The following is a 17,949-nucleotide window of genomic DNA, read 5'->3' on the forward strand; positions in this document are numbered from 1 at the left end:
GTCCTCCTGTCTAGGTGTGGGCGCCCTGGAAGTATACCAGCCCACGTACAACCATGAATTGCACATACACAAATATATGCACCTACGAATGAATCGGCCCGATGGTCCGAATGAGATTATTTTAACATTGTCACCGAGAACAGGAGTGAAAGAAACAAAACGAAAACTCGCGCTGGAAGGTTCCAAGAGCTGCCAACAAGATATGAATAACTGAGAACTAAGGCGCGCTGAATTGCACTTAGGTTGGGTGTGCAAAGTTCAGTAAATGCAGTTGCCGGTAAAACAATGGCAGGTTCTATTGTGTTGACTAGGATAATGTTGCGAAGTAAACGCAGATTTTGAGGTTCCCCAAAAATGTTTCCCGTCTTTCACCGACGAAAACGTCCAACATGCGTATCCTAGCCAGAGAAACACCACCAAGTCTGTATACATGTTTCAGGAGATACGTAGTCCGCGTCACTTCAATGCCTCACACGCAATTCAAAGCAAAACAACCGAAGGAATCCAGAAACAACCCTCTGGTAAAATGGGCTCAAAACATTAGCTATGCCAATACAAAACTTAGAGAGTTTACAAAGCGAGCATCTCGTCTGAAAAAAATGTGGATCGCTGCATTCCGACCTTGAGCTTGTCCTGATCCTTCGACTTTCAGTCGAAGAGTGCAGTTTTTCGTACTTGGGTACGGGATGTAGCTGGAGACAGTGTAGATTGCTATCCTCGGTTTTTGACAAGAGAACAATCCCCACTGAATGAAAGCACCTGTGGCGGGGAAGTGCCTGTACACAGATAATGGGAGCCGGTCAGTCAGTTCACAACCAAAAACTGAAAATACCAACTGACGACAGTGTACCGGGAAGAATACGGATGGCCTTCACCATTTGCCAGAGGTCGGCATCGCAGGACCAGTAGATCGTGTTCTGCACGGATCGCCCAATTCGAATGTCACCGACTCCCTCTAACGAACAAGGAGCTGTCGCGTCAGAAAACTTTGACGAATAAAAATGCCATGCTGAATCCCAAAAGTGTGATTCTAACTTCAAACAGTTTAACGATTTTGTGTATGACCGATCCGTTTGAGTATGGCGCACATGATGACAGTGGCAAAGTTGATCATCAGCCCATCATACGGCCTAAACATCACTTCGTCTCCGGTCATCTTTCGATATCAATATCATTATCACCACTGACAGTAACACATCTACAGTGGAGCCTGTTCAGCTGCCATACAACCATGGAGAAACAAGGTCCTGGCAAGGAACGAAAATGAGGTGGTAGATACATATTCCGAAAGGCTCAACAACCACCAAAGGAAATGGTCAGAAATAAATTGGTTAGATCGCGAATTTACTGGCCGAGGGGTCCGTGATTCCAACCCGACCTCTGCATCTCGACTTCGTCTAGACTTGAGCAACGTGGCAGTATCCCGGCACTCGTGCTTCCTACGGTTAGCATGGTAGCTACGCGCCCAAAGGGTGCTACAGCTGAAAGACGAATGAGACAAACGCATCTGGTTAAGGCGCCAACTGACCAGAAGTTCCGTGGCTCGAACCCAAGCTAAACATCTCCATGGTTCCCATCAGAGCTTGAGCAAACTGGCAGTGTCTCAGCTCTCCTTTAGTTGGTATGATGGTAAGGCACCGAAAGTGTTAAAGTTGAACGACTGATCTGAGGATGAGGTCAGAATAACACGTCACAATGAACCTCACCTAAACTAAACCCGATAAGCAACAATATGCAAGGGTCGGCTATGTGTCCGGTCAGGAACTGATGACCATCTCGCCACTAGGGTCGGTTTCGTGTTTTGCAGGGTTCCTAACAAAGCGCAGGGAGAATCGTCCGGAACTCACTAAGAGATTTCACTATGCTCAAATGGACAGCAGCCACCTTCAGTTCACGTTGCTACGTCATGACCTGTCCTCTCAGAACCCTTCGTCAACAAGAGTTTGGGGTAGAAAACTGTCTTCTTCCGCACAGGACTGCTGGGTATTGCACGCCCCCATAATCTTAGCCTGGCAAAGTTTAAATGTTGCGCTAGAAAATTGGGTCGCGACTATGAGGTTAAGTGAGTTGGTATGCCACGGTGGATAGACAAGATACCAGGATGCACTAGAGCATTCTTCAGAGGTACATGTTTTTGCGCTTTAACTGCAACTAAAGGCCGAAACAGGTGGCCTCAACAGCACAGTTGGTTCCCCGTGAACAAACCTTGAGGTCTATAGAAATCTACTCAATTCATCTTGTTACCACTGAAGTACCATAGAGTAGACATCAAAATCTACGCGCAAGGGAAGAAAGCAAGGAGAAACAGCTTCTTCGTAGGGAAAACAAAGAAATGGAAAAACTCACGCATAATGAAATCCAATATCGTGGTTGCCAACGACATTTTTCATTATAGTCTTGGAACGGTCGTGTTGAAATATGTAATCATAGCGTTGGAGATGAGAGAGGAAGTCGACATCGCCAATCCAGGAGCCCTCGTCGAAAATATCACCCAAGATAAACACCAGATTCGGTTGGAGAAGGGCAAGCGCAGTCTGGAACGCTTGTCGTATTTGCCAATCTCTGTTCAAGAGAAGGATGGAGAGGTTCGGGGAGGAAATATATCCTGCCTAAAGGTCCTGTAAGAACGTCGTAAATGAATTAAACGGGAGCCTAATGTGACGTGCATAGACCTTTTACTACGTACCAGATTACTGTCTCTATATATATGCACGACACTCCTGGAGGCGGATCACATCATCAGCATCAGCATCAGCAATATCATGTTGGCACTGATGCTTCACTGCGGAGCACAAAAATTCACCGAACACGGATTTCGATCACGTCGATAACACTCTGACCACCAACCAAACGATAGTCGAAGGATTGAACTTGAGAATATTGAGAAGTAGTGATCAGTTTCGAAGAATTTGAAGACGTGCTTGAAACAATCACCTATGAGTGTACACAAAAAATCACGGTGCAGTGCTATCTACACCTACATCATAGTGAGATACGGATGGCATGTCGGGATCATACCCGGATTCTCAATGGGGTCAATCTGCAATGTTTGCGAATGATTATACGATTACTGCAAATGAACGGAATCAAGAGTATCTTGATTCACCATCATTTGCGCTGGTCAGGATATGCAAAACCTACGGCGCCGAATCGTTTTCCCAAGTAGCTGCGATACGGCTAGGTCAAGAACGGTCTTAGAGGCCGAGAAACTACGACGAAGAGATAGGCAGATAGGTGAGTTTAAGACGAACGAACGTCCATTCTAGGCCACACGGAAATCTGACGACGGAAGGAGATACTTCGGGAATAATCGTAATAATAAAATCGTTCATCCGTAACATGCTTTCGGTGCCTAGCTGTCATGCCACCCGAAGGAAGTACGAGGGATGAGATAACGTATGGTTGCCTCACTGTCGTCAGGAGCACACGAGGTTCAGACTATCTATTCGGCAATGTCACACATTACCGGGACGACAACACTAACGCACCATGTTTAATCTGTGAAATGACTGTCAGGCCTCGGGTCAGCCAGAGGAAAAAGTGATTTTAAACGTAAGTAGAAACACAAAACAAGTTGACACTTACCCCTTCATAGCGGACGAAAAAGAATTACCATATATACATATACATATATACCTCCTGTCCCTACCCCATTAGTGACTCCCCTCTTGTAGACCCAGCACTTAGGACTGATGACTCTGTTTGTCCTGCAAGGTTTTACAAGCAACATCTGCGCGTCGTCCGGCGCCGATATCTTTAGTTATCTCGAAATCAATCTTCAAGCCAGGATGCCCGCCTTCAATGTCTGCATTCTGAAGCACAAAGGTCAACAAGCTGCTCTTGCTCTCACACTGGACTCGCTTGGCATTGTTGTGTGCTGTGTCTCAGAAACAAGAATTCAAGATGCAACCACAGTGGCTAAACTAACCGCCTCATCACTCTCCACCCGCTTCCGGCTGTGGAGCCCAGGAACCGGCACAACAGGATGTGGAGGGGTTTGTATCGTCCTAAGTCAGTGGGAAGAAGGATACTTGCCTGACAGGATACGCGTTGATGGTCACCTCTGTGCGGTTCATCAGGCAACGTCCGTGAAGGAGTCTCATAAGCAGGAAGGTGATCGATATCTGTTTGTCGTGTCCGCTTACGACCCGAAAAGCTGTAGCGCTGACACCATCAAAGACAGGTTTTATGACACTCTGAATGCCCTATTCCGGCAAGCTAAAGGCTCAGATATCTTTGTCGTAGCCGGAGGTCAGCCTGCACAAGTGAGTATGCTTAGCGCGTGTGAGGGTCAATCAGGTGATCAACATGGACTGAGCTCAGTAAACACGGACAATAGTGAACGACTGTCTCAGCTGTGTACTGACGGCAGGCTGTTTTTATGCAATACTAACTTACGAAATACCCGAAGTCGTCTGATCACATTGTCCTCCAATGGCTTGCCAGTCACAAGCTCAAATCGATCACATCACCATCAGTTACCGATGGCATAGATCAATAACTGAGCGTCAGTCGTTTTGGGGAATGCTGTTTTTCACGCGCAATTCAGATTGGCGGAGGCCGTGAGGTGGCCAAACCTTGAGTTGGGAGAGGGGTATGAAAAAGATTACTAAATGCTTGGGTGTTGTCGGTACTACTCGCCTTCCAGGATGGGGACCGCGTGATCTCCACTGAGCCTGGTCGGAGACACTGTGAGATACGGCCGATAATCGATGTTATTGGTGTTCGTGTTGTCAGTTGCTATCCAGATTGCCTGAATGAGTGTCTGGAGGTGCATGAACCTCGGAATGATTGTAGTAAGCTAGAACTAAGTCCCACATCCGCCTTTATTCTTTTCTCCACAACAGGGCTTTCAAATAAATCATTATTGTACGGCAGCGAAGCACCGGTGTTGAACACTGACGTCATGCTGTCGATAATGATTATGATGACGGCAACACCAGAGGAAAACACTGGTGTTTCACTAACGTACAACCATTTTGTTGAAATAAACGCTACAGTGTGTACGGTTTGCACAGTTAAATGTGATGCTGCGCGCAAGTCCCTAACGCCAATTTAAACTGGAGGGAATAAGATCGGTGAATGAACGTGCAAAAACCCGTCACAATCCTTCAGCCGGCGTAAATATGGCGTAACAATGGGTATCTGCCCCATTGTGACATCAAAGTAAAGGCAGGTAACGGGACTGGAACATGGGGTAATGTGGAACCACGGAGACTCGATGTTTGTCGAGTTTGTCTCGGTAGCTATGTAGGGGTAAGTGTCAACTTGTTCTGTGTTTCTGATTCCGTTTAAATCACGTGCTCCTCTGGCTGACCCAAGGGCTGGCGATCATTTCGCAGGTTAACTATGATGTGTTAGTGTTTCCGACCGATGACGCGCAAGATTGTCGAACATCTAGTGCGTCTGATCTTGACGAAACGAAATATTCCGTCGTGTATATCAACGTAGATAGCTTAGGAGCGAAACGCCTTACTATGTTTCTCTCAGGCGACCAGCAGGTCCATATTTATGGAAGCAGCGATGCTGCCTTCCCAAGAGAAAGAACGGATTAAAAAAAGGTTGGCCCTAAAGCCAAACACTCCGATCGTTCAAAGATTGATCGTGATCCGCCAGTGTGTTGTTTAATACGGTCAAAATACCTTCTGAAACAGATACTTTTAAAGCCAAAGAAGCTGGTGCTGCTCAAAAGTCGCCTGCTGTGCGCAGACGCAATAGGAGTGTGGCAGCAGTGCCACACTACACCACATCCTCCCAACGACATGCGGGTCCAACTTTTGGACCAGAGGCCCAAGGTTGGGTGCTTCAACCCAACCCACTTCTTCGGCTTGGGCAAGCAGGAATCCCCACTCATCCTTGCGGCTTTTCGCCCAACGGTTCTCCCTAACCGTCCCCCCGCCAACTGAAATAAGTAGTGCAATCAAATTATTTGTCAAGTCCTTAGTTACTGTTCAGTGTAGAAAATGCCAACCCGCAAAATGACCTCTCACTAACTTCAAAAGACTTGATCAACGTTACAGCTTTCAACGACCGCACTCTATATCAAATTGGGCAATAGGCATCTTTAGCTGAAATGTTGATGGTGCCGAAACATGCACACGAAACCCCCTCACTTCGTTTGCGCACCTCAAACCGTTTAAGGCTAGCTTAGATGGATATCTGGTGATCCCGACGCACTCGATCGTGGTATCTGCGGGGTTACACTCGGCCCCAAGGCTAAAAGCCTCTCCTGGACTAGATCTAAGTAAACAGTCGACATTGAGCCGTGCGGTTTTCTGGCTCGATTACGATCATTGCTGGTTGATGCGGTAAGCCGTGGTTTTTGCCGTATCAGCAGAAGCCCCAACATACTGCAGTTCAGTCTGAGAGGTACGGGTTTTACTAAGATTTGTCCAGATTGCTTTGATAAGCAAGAAGAACGGTTTCAGTAATCCTGGCGGATGATAAGAATACCCAAGCTGGACGATTAAACCCGGAAGAAGCACAAACCAGTCACTGATTAATTTGGATAATGTGGCTGTCGGTTACCGATGAAAAGCTTCAACTAAAGACCACCGTTCCTTCTGGGGTTACGCTGCATGATCATACCAATGTGGGGGGTAGATGGCGATCACTTCACCTTCCGTCAGCATTACGCGTACGGAAATACGGCAACCTCATTCAACGTCGACGAGTTCCAGTAGCACCAGATTATCGAGCTGATCTGGACAGAAAGCCAGTGGAAACGCACGGTCATATTGATGGTCTGCCGAAGGCTGAATGCAAGAAAGTGAAATGTCAAGGATCGATAAACGTTATTATCGCAGTCTTGATGGGATAGGCGATTTCGGGGTCATTTCGTTACGAGCTTAAGGCAGCTTAGGTTAGGGCACGGACCTACTGACCTAGCAACCTGGCAGAATCTCAGCCCGTGGTTCCTTCAGGTAGCATGGCAGCTAAGCACCAAAATAGTGACACAGTTGAAAGATTCCTATTGCATCAATAAAGCCCTTACTATTGCCTGGTACACGCGGCCCTCGAGACCTGGGGATATAATTTTTCGAGTCCAGAAGCGACGCAAATAGGCAGACGTGTTTAGAGTTCCAAGGTTCCTTCACACACTTCAACAGACACAATTTCGTCAGAACTGATACAAAAACCATGGTATGAAGACATCTCTGCAACATCCAGTTATGCTCATTGAAGTGGAAGGGATGTATTCAAAGAACACACGTTCTGTGGCATGAATTGGCGCTTTGAAGATGCAAGACGCATACTGAAAGACGGTATGCCGGTGGCAATGTCTTCCAACAAGGCATCTGCTTCGTATTGAAAGCGAGGCGAGATGGCTGTGTTTAAAGCGTGATCTTACTGAGCGGATGGCCTGTGGTTCGAACCTGACCTCTGCACCTCGACTTATCCCGTCTAGATTTAGGCAACCTGGCAGCATCAAAGCTCTGGTGTTTCCTTCGGGTGGCACCATCAGCTAGACACCGAAAGGGTGATACAGGTGAAGAATTTCCTTCTTTCATCTTCAGAGGTGAGGACGATGGCGTCTGCGTACTCCAGATTCACAAGGTTCTCACCAGCAACGACTCCAACACCGGAGTTTCGAAAACCTTGCAACGCTCACCCCGCTATTTCATCAACGGCGGAGTTCAACAACAGTGGAGAGGACATCCCCATTGGACACCATTATTTGCAAGGAAGTCTTTAGAGAGTTCAACATACACTCTCACGCCCTGAACTATGCACATGTGGGGGCGATGTCGCTGCGGTTAAAGCGCGAAGTTACTGACCGGAAGGACCGCGATTCGAAACCGACCTCTGCCTCTCGACTTCCCCTGTCTAGGCTTTGGAACCCCGACAGTATCCCACGTCTCATACTTCCTTCTGATGGCATGGCAGCTAGGCACCGAAAGGGCGTTACAGCTGAACGATTATCTTTAATTTTTTATCTTTACCTGACAAAGTGTGAAGATGTGGTCGATGCAGCCTCTACCCGGTCGAAATCCTCAGTCTCACCTGGTACTGGATGTTAGGTCGGGTTGATGTGTGCTTGCAGGCAGAAGGAATTTGTCGCCGAACCTCCAGCAAAGTCATGATCCTATCAGAGATCGTGTTTGGATGAGGCTGGCTGGGTTGAACCACAAACAGAAGTTCCTGCTTTAAGTAGCGCTTTCGGTACCTGTTCGCAGTGGCCGTTAATATCCGACCAAGCGGCAGGCGTTTGAAGAGCTGGTTCTGATAGGTTTGATTTGCTTCTGGGCTAAGGGAGAGGTGTCCGTCTTGCGTAGACCTGAAAAGCGCAATCAAAACTAGCAGCAAACAAGTCGGGGTTCATGCTGGTATTCAAGGAGCGGTAAGCAGCAATTGATCTCCGCTACCGGCAACTGAGAGCCATGCGGTGTATTTGGATTCGGGGCTGGTTAGTTGGAGGACACCCGGTTGTCAAGCGACATCCACTGTATCTGTAAAGGAACAGTCCGTGATCGGCGCACATCCGAGGCACGCGCTCTCCGTTGAACGTGTTTCATGTCCAGCCTACTCTACTCACACACGATCCTGCAAGCATCATGATTACGAAACACTCGGGTACCACGTATGCACCACTGTGAATGGCTGTGGTTAGACTGTGACCTACAATGACAGTTACACGAACCAGGAAGTCCACAGCATTTCCCCCGGCTCACTGGGGACAGGGCTGATGACCAGCAGCGCGACCGTCTCAGAAATAAATGTAAATGCCCGAGAGAATGAGACAGTGGGGAACCGAAACCAAATTGATTTGATGCACAAATGAAGAAACCGAGTGTTTAGAGACACTAATCAGTGCCTCATCGTTCGGAGTAGCTTGCAATCTTAGGGGATGAGGTAGCAGCGCCAAAGAGTCACCGCTCGGCAGCTTTTCTTTTCGCTAAATACGTCGCCTGTTTTTGGAAGACGGAGCATCGCTACCAGCTCCTCTTCTTTTCCACTCCAAGGACATCCTATGCCCAGTGGAATATTGTTCCCTATACAGCGGCTGGACGCGCGGACAACTTTAACCCGTCCATTTTTTATCCTGTGTGAGAATCGGTAACAGTTCTAGCACTGGAGGATGCCCAATATCAAATCACTTTGCGGAAATGGTGGCACACATTGGCCTTTGAAGTATATCCCAGTAAGCCTTACACTGGTAGTTATCAAACTTACAGGAGAGTGCAACAAGCATGAGCTGCTAAACCGATATTGGGCAAGGATTCGTTACTGCACGCCCCAAGCTTGAGACGGCCCAGGGAAAGCACACAAGTTATAGACTGAGGTTGTCGCGTTGCTGAAATCTTCATTGATCTTGGTAGGGCTTTGAACCAAGCGAATCACCAGTGCTTGATGCTAACCTTCCAGTGACCCTAGCATGCCAGAAAGTGGACTTTCCAAGTTCTCTGCTTCACCCAATAGGCGTATCATAGAAGAAGGAACCCGCTCTGTTACCGCTTAGTATACACATTTACAGAACAGCCTAACCAGCTAGCTGCCGTTCGTTGCTGACCTCAAAATGGTATCATCGAACGATACCCCCAGAAGGATAATTCCAAAAGTATTCGAACCTTATCCAGACAGAAGATGCTCAATACCTCGCAAGCAAACGGAAGTGCTAACACTTCCACGATGACACGTTTGATAACCAATATCCCTATAGAGTTAGTGGACATCTGCAAGTGCTCCAAAGAACAGGGTTGACATAGACCAAGCAATTTGCTCCCGCCAGCCTGAGACTAACATCAAGCGTAATTTACCTAAAGTGAGTATATCACACCAGTCGTACAAAGATAATCTTATACGGTTACAGAAACACCATGTGCCAGCTATGGATACACAACAGCTCCGAGCAAATGATTTACTGTGCTCTTAAAAAGGTTAAAACATGCAGAGGACAAACCTTCTGATTCTGTCTAACGGGTGGCCACGGATAGGTCCCACTAAATGTGGATCAGCAAGCACCAGCACCTTCGAGAATTTAGATTGCAAAAGATAATCCATCTGAGTACCATGGGGTAAGGCCGGCCAGGAACAACGATGAATGGTCCAGTAATAGAGCACATATTCACAGACGAATGCCGTCAGGAACAAGAAACTGCCAGCACATAACAACCTACGGAGCATTCTTCTTGCCAAACAGGGAATTCGGAGTTTTCTGTAACTAATGCTTCCAGGTGCCTGTAAATGGAATTTTAGTAGCATGTGCCGAAAAAGAACAGAGGAAAAACGAAAACAGTGCGAAATTGGTAAGCTTTATTGCGACAAACAACTTCCAACATTAGGTCTTGTATTTGTAATAAAGGTCCCCAACGTCGAACTTTCCGATAAACTTCCAGCCGTCTTTCGTCATATGATACACTAAAAAGAAGTTGCTTCTAGATGAAGTTTAACCTTACGGTTTATAAAACCACCGGATGCAGCATCCCGATGCGTGGCGTGATAAATTGCACGACGTGCGAGTTCATAGGCTTCCTCATTTTTCATGTCATATTTATACATCGTATCCAAGACGCCATATGCATATGTGCTACCGGACCCCACCGAGAACAAGTCTCCAGTGAATCGTTGACCGTCGTCGTCAACATAGTATATCCCAGCTCCTTTTTTGTCCCAGCCAACAATTGTGGTCCCGATACTCAGACCCGCGCCTTTGTATTCATACAGCATATTTGCCAGAAGCTTAGACGCCGCAGCAACTGACATCCGCTCCTTGTTCCTTAGCTCGAATAATCTTAGACAGAATAAAAAAAAACGTTGGGCGACACTACCTGCACTGCTTCGAAAGAACTCGTTCCCAATATGCGCAGTCAGCTGCCCCGCCCGCCATTGTTCCGAGGAGATACTTGTTGATGATAAGGATTTTATCCGTTGTTGCCGAAGCTGGAAATTGTTCAAACTCAGGGGACCGACGGACTTACCGATATATGAGCCAGAGGATGCACGCGAGTCCGTTGCTATTATGGCACCACCGGAAAACTTGAATGCCAGTGTAGTTGTGCCATGGTTAAAATCAATTTGAACCGGACCACACTTTATCCCATTAGTCACTGGTTTCACAGCATCCTGCAAAGTATTTGGGTTCATATTGACCAATTGTATTCACGCACCTCCAAGTTTCGAGCCCAGTGAAGTTTAAATTCATCAAGATGGCCAATTGGGCGTTGGACGAAATCAACACTCGCCGGTCTAACTGATTCACGATCGGCTGGATACCCAGTAAGATCCGCAAGAGCCATTAGCAAGCAGTCCTTCAAAAACGAGCAGTGCTTCAAGGTTACGTCTTCAGTTCAGCTAGTCGCAGACTCATCTACTGACGCACTGGATGAACGAGCTCCCCGGATGGGGCTTATACATGCCGTTGAGCAGCTTCCATTCACACGAAACTCACAAATGGGAAGATTGGGGTATCAGTTGTCAGGCACCCAGCTTCTGACTGTAGGCTTGCCTGAGTGTGGACTCAGACCACAAGAGTCTGAAATTGATTTCAATTGCGTACCAGATGCAACGCAGGCAACCCTCACAAGAAGGACGCATCATTCACCGACTATACTAAGTGAGAAAAATTGCCTCAAAATGAAAGTGCACTCTGTAATTGTGATGAACATGACTGATAATCACTGCATATTCCTACATTTCGTTGGCAAGGAGGCGTATACTGTGATCAAAATTTTAGTATATCCTGAATCTCCATTCGATATTTCTTAAACTTCATTGAAGAAAAAAGTTCTTCAAAACCTCAAACCGATTAACTTCGTAGCAGCCGAAAGAGCTAGGTTCAATATGTTGACTCGCTCTCATTCTCGGTCGGTTCGTGAATTCGTATTGCGGCTGCAGACACAGGCAGCCAAATGTGACTTCGGTGCCCAATTGGAGGACCAGCTGCTTGGTAGGCTCATTGCTGGCATTCAGCTGCCCGAATTACAGCAGAAGCTGCTACTCTGTCCGGATCCGAAATTTCAAACTATTCGGAAAATATGTGAGCAGTATGAAGATGTGAAGCATGTGACGAAGAATGAGGAAGCAGTCTTGTTAAATTATTCTAAATGAAATAATGCAAGGATGCGGACGAACAACAAATTCAAACCTCAAACAGACTCTCGTGCCCCAAATCCATCAACACGTCACTTCACAGATCGTAACCCTAACCCCGCGGTTCAAAAATTTGGGAAATGCGAGTCTTGTGGACGAAACCATTCCAGATATTCATGTCCCCACAGACGAGGGAAGTGTTTTATCTGCGGTAAAACAGGACACTTGTCAACTTGTCTGTAAGACAAGAAAGTGTGTCAGTTGACCTCTGACCCAAATACTGACGTGAAGGCATTATCTGAAGGTATTTCTACTCTTTGTCTATCTGTTTTGTCCCAAAATTCGTCACATGTTTTTAAAACGTGGATATCCGCTTCTGGTCAAAAGCATGACTTATTGTTGATACTGGTATTGTTGAACCCATCATTCCACAATCAGATCTAACTGCACTCTCCCCAGTGCCGTGATAGTACCTACAGATGTTAGCATTCGCAGTATCACTGGACATTCTGTATCTCTGGTTGGTAGTTGCGCGATCCCTGTGAGGTTACCCCAAGCTACCTCTATCGGTTGTAAATTTTCGGTTTCAACGTTGGGACCGTCGATTATCGGACTCAAAGTTCTCCGCTTACTGCAAACCAGTATCACCTTACCGAGATCTGTGAATGTGAACGAAATCAAACAACCGATTCCTAAATGTCTTAAGCCTACAGGTGGCATACGATTACCCTAGAGACGAATTGTTCCATTTGGCTTACACAAGCCTGTTCGTCAAGCGTTTCATCGAGTTCATGCCGACTACTGTGGTCCTTTTCTCTGCAAATACTATGCTTTAATTCTTATTGATGCATAGTCACGTCGGCCTGAAGTTTTTCTAACTACGTCTTCAAGTGCCGAATTCACTCAGCAAGCACTGAGGAAAGTATTCAGCCACGAAGGTGTATTAATGTTTTGGTCACTGATAACGGCACACACTTCACTGGAAAATTCCTCGAGGAATGGTTGAAGGGTCTTGGATGTCGACTACTCCGCGACATCCCCAGTCGAATGGACTTGCTGAAAATTTTGTCCGAACACTGAAGTCTGTCATTATTGCACTTTCTTCTACTACTTTTGTGGAATTGGACCGTGGGGTTGATAATTTTCTAATGCAATACGAGTACGACGTCCATTCTGTTACTGGGAACAGTACCGCGCTTCTATTTAAATCTCGTTCGCTACGTACAAGTCTTGACTGTGTCAAAACGGCTGATGTTACATTTCTCATGTGTAATGATTTACGACCTGCTACAGGAATAGCACTTTCATCCAATGGCAAACGCATGGTCACCATTCTCGATTTGGATGATCTCGCTTGCCACCGGAGGCACATTGACCAGTTTGAGTTCAATACAAGAGGTCAGTCTGCTAACGGCACTCCTACTGTTTCAAAAACTAATGAATCCTTTGTGGATGATCTTATGGTATCTGAACAAAACGTATCTGAAGAACACAACCTGTGAAGAGCCTGAAGTTTCCATTCCGAGAAGATCCGAAAGATTGCGGTCAAGACCACCACTGGACTATAAACATTCACATGCTCATTCAAGGTGTGGCGGATGTGATGAACATGACTGACCCTATTCGTCGCTCTATTCATTATTCTCTTGTTTTAACATTCCATATGCTGTACATATTCCCCAATTCGAATACACACGTGCTACTTGTTGCTCTTATCTGAATTCTGGATTTCTAGTTCGTCTGGTTATACCGATGTACGTACGAAACTCAATTCCCACAGTGATCCTATAAACCTGCTTACCGTGTTCCCGTCAACCATCAGTAGGGCTCGCGTAAATTAGCATACCCTGTTCAAGCGGTTCGTGAGAATGTATCACACCCACTCGGAGGTTAAGACACACAGGCGAAAAGAGTTCAGAACTACCCATATTGTTTATACTTCTCAATTTCTCGCCAGGCACAATAAAGCCTCCCGGCGGGCCTCCTTCCAACGACTCATGGACGCACTCTAATCCATTCAGCGGAAGCTGAATGTCAGATAAACACTGATCCGCGGGACCGACACCCATTTGAAACGCGCTTCCAAGGAACTGCAAGGCATCATGTGAACCGCGAAATGTGGTTATGCGTTCGAGAGCGCACAGCGAGCCGTTGGGGTGGGGCGAAAGAATCGGTGGTCCCCGGACGGAGTATGGAAAACTCCAATCGAGACCAGTGGAGAAGAGTATTTTGGTTCAGTCATCAAATGACGGCTTCCATCCCGACGAAAATTTTAATATGGTGTCAAATTTTCGTTTGAATCATACAGACCTTGAAACCGAAAGCGGTGGGACAGAAGGAACTTGATTAAATGATTTAGGAGTCGAAATTATGGCGAACGGTATGCCACCAGCTTTTACATGTGTTAGACGATTGATGGATAGTGTTTGCAATTGCTATATGAATCATTTTGGAGATTCATTGTTCAGGTCACGAATATCAAGTTCTCGGTCCTGAGGTGACTCATCCGAAGATTTGGTCAGTGAGACCATGTTTCTTAAGGATATCCCAAACTACCAGAAGCATGCTGAGACATTTGAACCCACTAGACCCCAACCAGACACTAAGAATAAAAGCAAACGTTGCCTTAAAAATATAGCGCAACAATGTTGTATTTTCGAACTCAATTGCCTTCAATAAGATCGATTCGTCCCATGTCGGCGAGTAAGGCAGTTAAAAGAGTAGGCCGGTGAATCTAATATTTGCAAAGCTTCTGTGCGATAAGCCATCACAGGCTTCGTAGGTTGGCTTGACAATCGATACTTCCCCTCTACTGGTACGAAACAAACAATGCCTGCGCAGTGCAGTGGGGAATGCAGCGTGGTCCCAGGGGCAGAAGGAAGGTCACGGAAGATTATTGCCGAAGACCTCAAACGACCCCATGTATTTCGTTCCCATCGGTTCCGATTCTTCCACTGGGACTCATGTACTAAAATGCTATATTTTTGTATTTTCTGGGAAAGACCTTGTACCCGGTCTCCAGTACAAGCTTATTTACCGGTCTCTGATATACTACTGGTCCCCATCTCAAGAACTTTTAGCCCACCTTTTGAGCGCCTTGGATTCATCGTCGCAGGGAAGAGTTTGTATCTGGTTCCTGGAAGGCAACAAATTCTCATGTGTTTTATGCATAACTCCACTGCGCACTGGTTCCTCTGAGACGAATATTGCATGCGATTCGCAAACTTTCCTGAGGACTAACCCGTAAGTTACATCCGGTGAAACTGCATGCAAATCAAGCCGGTTAAAACAGACGGAATTCCTGGGCAATCGGTGATTCGAACGCATGCCTAAGTTTTGGAATCCCTCGCTCATAAGTAGAGAAATTTAAACGTCATCATACAGTGATTATTTTGTTTCAAACCATTCTTTACAAACATCTTGTCGACTAAGTTTTGATCACTGGTATTACTCAGAGCCATTGAAGGTTATGGACTCCTTGCGTCCTTAGTAAACAATTGAGTGTCCATATTCTTAGAGTGGTGTCGCGGACTAGGACCTTATCAGCGTGTTCGGATAAATTAACAAGCAAAGTAACCAATACAAAATCACAAAATCACAATAGGAAAGGAATGAGTAGACAAATGTGGACTCACGAATGTGTAGATCCAATAGTCCACTGCACCGATCAAAATGCGGTAACTGGCTGTGAAAGAAAATATTCACTTGTCGGAATTTCCCACAAATGGTTCCGCGTGCGTGGTATATTTCACGGTAGAAAAATTATTCACGGCTAAAAAATGTCACAGGGATTTATTGTGACGTTCAACAGTTGACACAAACACAGAGATCTAGTCCCATTAGCGTAAATGCACCCGTTCAGCAAGAAGCCAGCAGGTCGCACCGGAAAATTGTGTATTCGTAATATTAAAACAAACGTCATGATACAATGTGAACGACAGTTACAAAGTGTAGTTTAAGTTTAGGAAGAACGGTAAATGTGACAACGGATTACAGACACTACAGTTGTATTACGCAAGCTCGATACAGCCTCCGAAATTTCATGCCAAAAATACGGTGGAAGTATGTCGAACCAATCTTAAAACGACGGAAGGAGGACGTTTGAAAGGAGCCATTCTGATGCCCATATTCATACTGTTTCCTGGTACATTCTCAACATGTCCCCAAGGAGCATTTGCTGAGTCTTCTCTGATCGATATGTGGTTGAGCATTTCGTCACTCATTGTCAGTCAAGTGACTGCTGCGTCCACAAGCATTCAAAGGTCGCTAACGTTGGAACTCCGGGATTTCATATCTTCCGCAAAATGTAGGCACACGATTGAAAAAGCATCCAGGATATCAGAAAGATGATTGGTCTACAAACGGAGTCCCAGGAAACACCAATGGGCGGCAATCACGGAGTAGTGCGTGTGGAGCTCACGTTCACTTGGAAAGTTCTGTTTATCAAGGGCGCCTCATTCTCTCTTTAACCGGAGTTTTTGGAGCGTTGGAAGGTATGGGAGGAAAGTGAAATGCTTTTGAGAGATCAAAAATAATGTGATCTAAAATATATCCTTCGATTTCGCTCGGGTTCAACCGCCCAGATTTGCGGACGTCTTCGTCACACAAAAACAATTTGTGGAAATCCGTGCTGCTCTTCGGAACTCAAGGTGTCGACAGCGGTAACCCGCTACGGAATGTGTTCCATTACCGCGCATCGTATGCTGGTGAGGCCAAATACCCCGAAGTCTTCCGGCAGCAAGCAGTCACTAGATCTGTAGATTCCTATGACAATGTATTTCGTTTAGTACATGGCATGTCGACTCTCTCGAGCGGCTGGCAAAGCGTCCAGTAGACATGCTCCTTCTAAAGTAAGTGATGTCTCCCTTGGGATCCATGGATTGGTCACTTAGGATGCCTAAGGTATTTGCCTTGAGTAAGAGTTAATGAGCATCCTGTGAAAACCGAGTCGGTTAGAAGGTGTCCTTAGCTTCGCGTAGCCGAGTTTAGATGTGATGACTGTGTGGAACTTTATTAGGGACGCCAAATTCCTTCTTGCGTCCAAAAAAATCAACCATTGCTCCCTCATGCGCGTGGAATATCATGTTGTGAAATACGTTTACGAGCTTTTAGTTGTGTCTATCAGCTTCCGGGTGTGTCTTTTGCCAGCGGGACGTCGTTGCGAAACTCTGACGGTCCTTCAATCGTTTTCAGCGTAATCAACCCAATAAACGTCGATCCTTTGGGCACCTTGGTGCATGAGATGCGTAAAACAGCAGTTGTCACATACAACCACTGCATTTCACGAAACAGAATAGTCTCACCCGTTTTGTCGCTAGGATGGAAGGTGGTTTAAATGCTCCAAGTGGTTGACGTTCTTTCAACGCATAAAATCGAGTGAGGGGTATAAAAATAGTAATAACAAAACTAATAATAATGGTAAGCCGGGTGTCCTGTTAGCTCAGAACAAAAATGTCACCTCAGTGGCGGTCGACCCCAATCAAGCACTGCCTTCATGCGCAAATTAGGAAAAGAGGCATTCGAGGATATCAGGGAAACTCCTACTAGTGTGCCAGAAATCTGAGCATTGCATTGATGAGCCGTCGGTTCAGCTATTTAATCTTCGGAGCGACGGTGGTTTGACACCTGCCTTTCAGAATTTTAACGCATTTTTGAGCCCCTAAGTTAGTGACATTCGGAAACAGAATTCATCCACCATAAGTTCATCTGACAACTCAAAAGTGATCCCAGACACACATACAGGGATGAAAATGAAAAACAGCCGAAGAGTTCGCTTTATTTCGCTTATTCCTCATCATTCTACTCGAAGAGAATCGATTACATTTTTATTAATAATGATAGCAACGATAGGTTTATTTTCCAACTGGTAAGATCTGTATCAAGAAGCATTTCGTGGGTTCACGGATTCACGGATTGATA

At 46.0% G+C, this 17,949-nt stretch overlaps 2 protein-coding genes across 2 annotated transcripts in view; one reads left to right on the plus strand and one right to left on the minus strand.

Moving 5' to 3' along the window:
- T265_09389 (hypothetical protein) overlaps positions 1 to 11,273 on the minus strand; it is a gene marked incomplete at both ends in the record, with an annotated part of 68,298 nt that extends 57,025 nt beyond the window's left edge. Inside the window, 7 exons of the mRNA XM_009175433.1 lie at positions 2,347 to 2,534; positions 8,005 to 8,278; positions 9,175 to 9,295; positions 10,398 to 10,732; positions 10,770 to 10,881; positions 10,920 to 11,064; positions 11,109 to 11,273. Coding sequence (XP_009173697.1) covers positions 2,347 to 2,534; positions 8,005 to 8,278; positions 9,175 to 9,295; positions 10,398 to 10,732; positions 10,770 to 10,881; positions 10,920 to 11,064; positions 11,109 to 11,237 — 1,304 coding nt within the window. The remainder of the gene's footprint in view (positions 1 to 2,346; positions 2,535 to 8,004; positions 8,279 to 9,174; positions 9,296 to 10,397; positions 10,733 to 10,769; positions 10,882 to 10,919; positions 11,065 to 11,108) is intronic.
- T265_09390 (hypothetical protein) lies at positions 2,352 to 2,624 on the plus strand (the record flags this gene model as incomplete). The annotated part of the gene is made up of 1 exon (XM_009175434.1): positions 2,352 to 2,624. One exon carries the CDS (start codon positions 2,352 to 2,354, stop codon positions 2,622 to 2,624), a length of 273 nt encoding a protein of 90 aa, XP_009173698.1.
- Positions 11,274 to 17,949: the final 6,676 nt, after the last annotated feature.

Source organism: Opisthorchis viverrini, assembly GCF_000715545.1.
Source record: "Opisthorchis viverrini unplaced genomic scaffold opera_v5_272, whole genome shotgun sequence".
Taxonomy (NCBI): Eukaryota; Metazoa; Platyhelminthes; class Trematoda; order Opisthorchiida; family Opisthorchiidae; genus Opisthorchis; species Opisthorchis viverrini.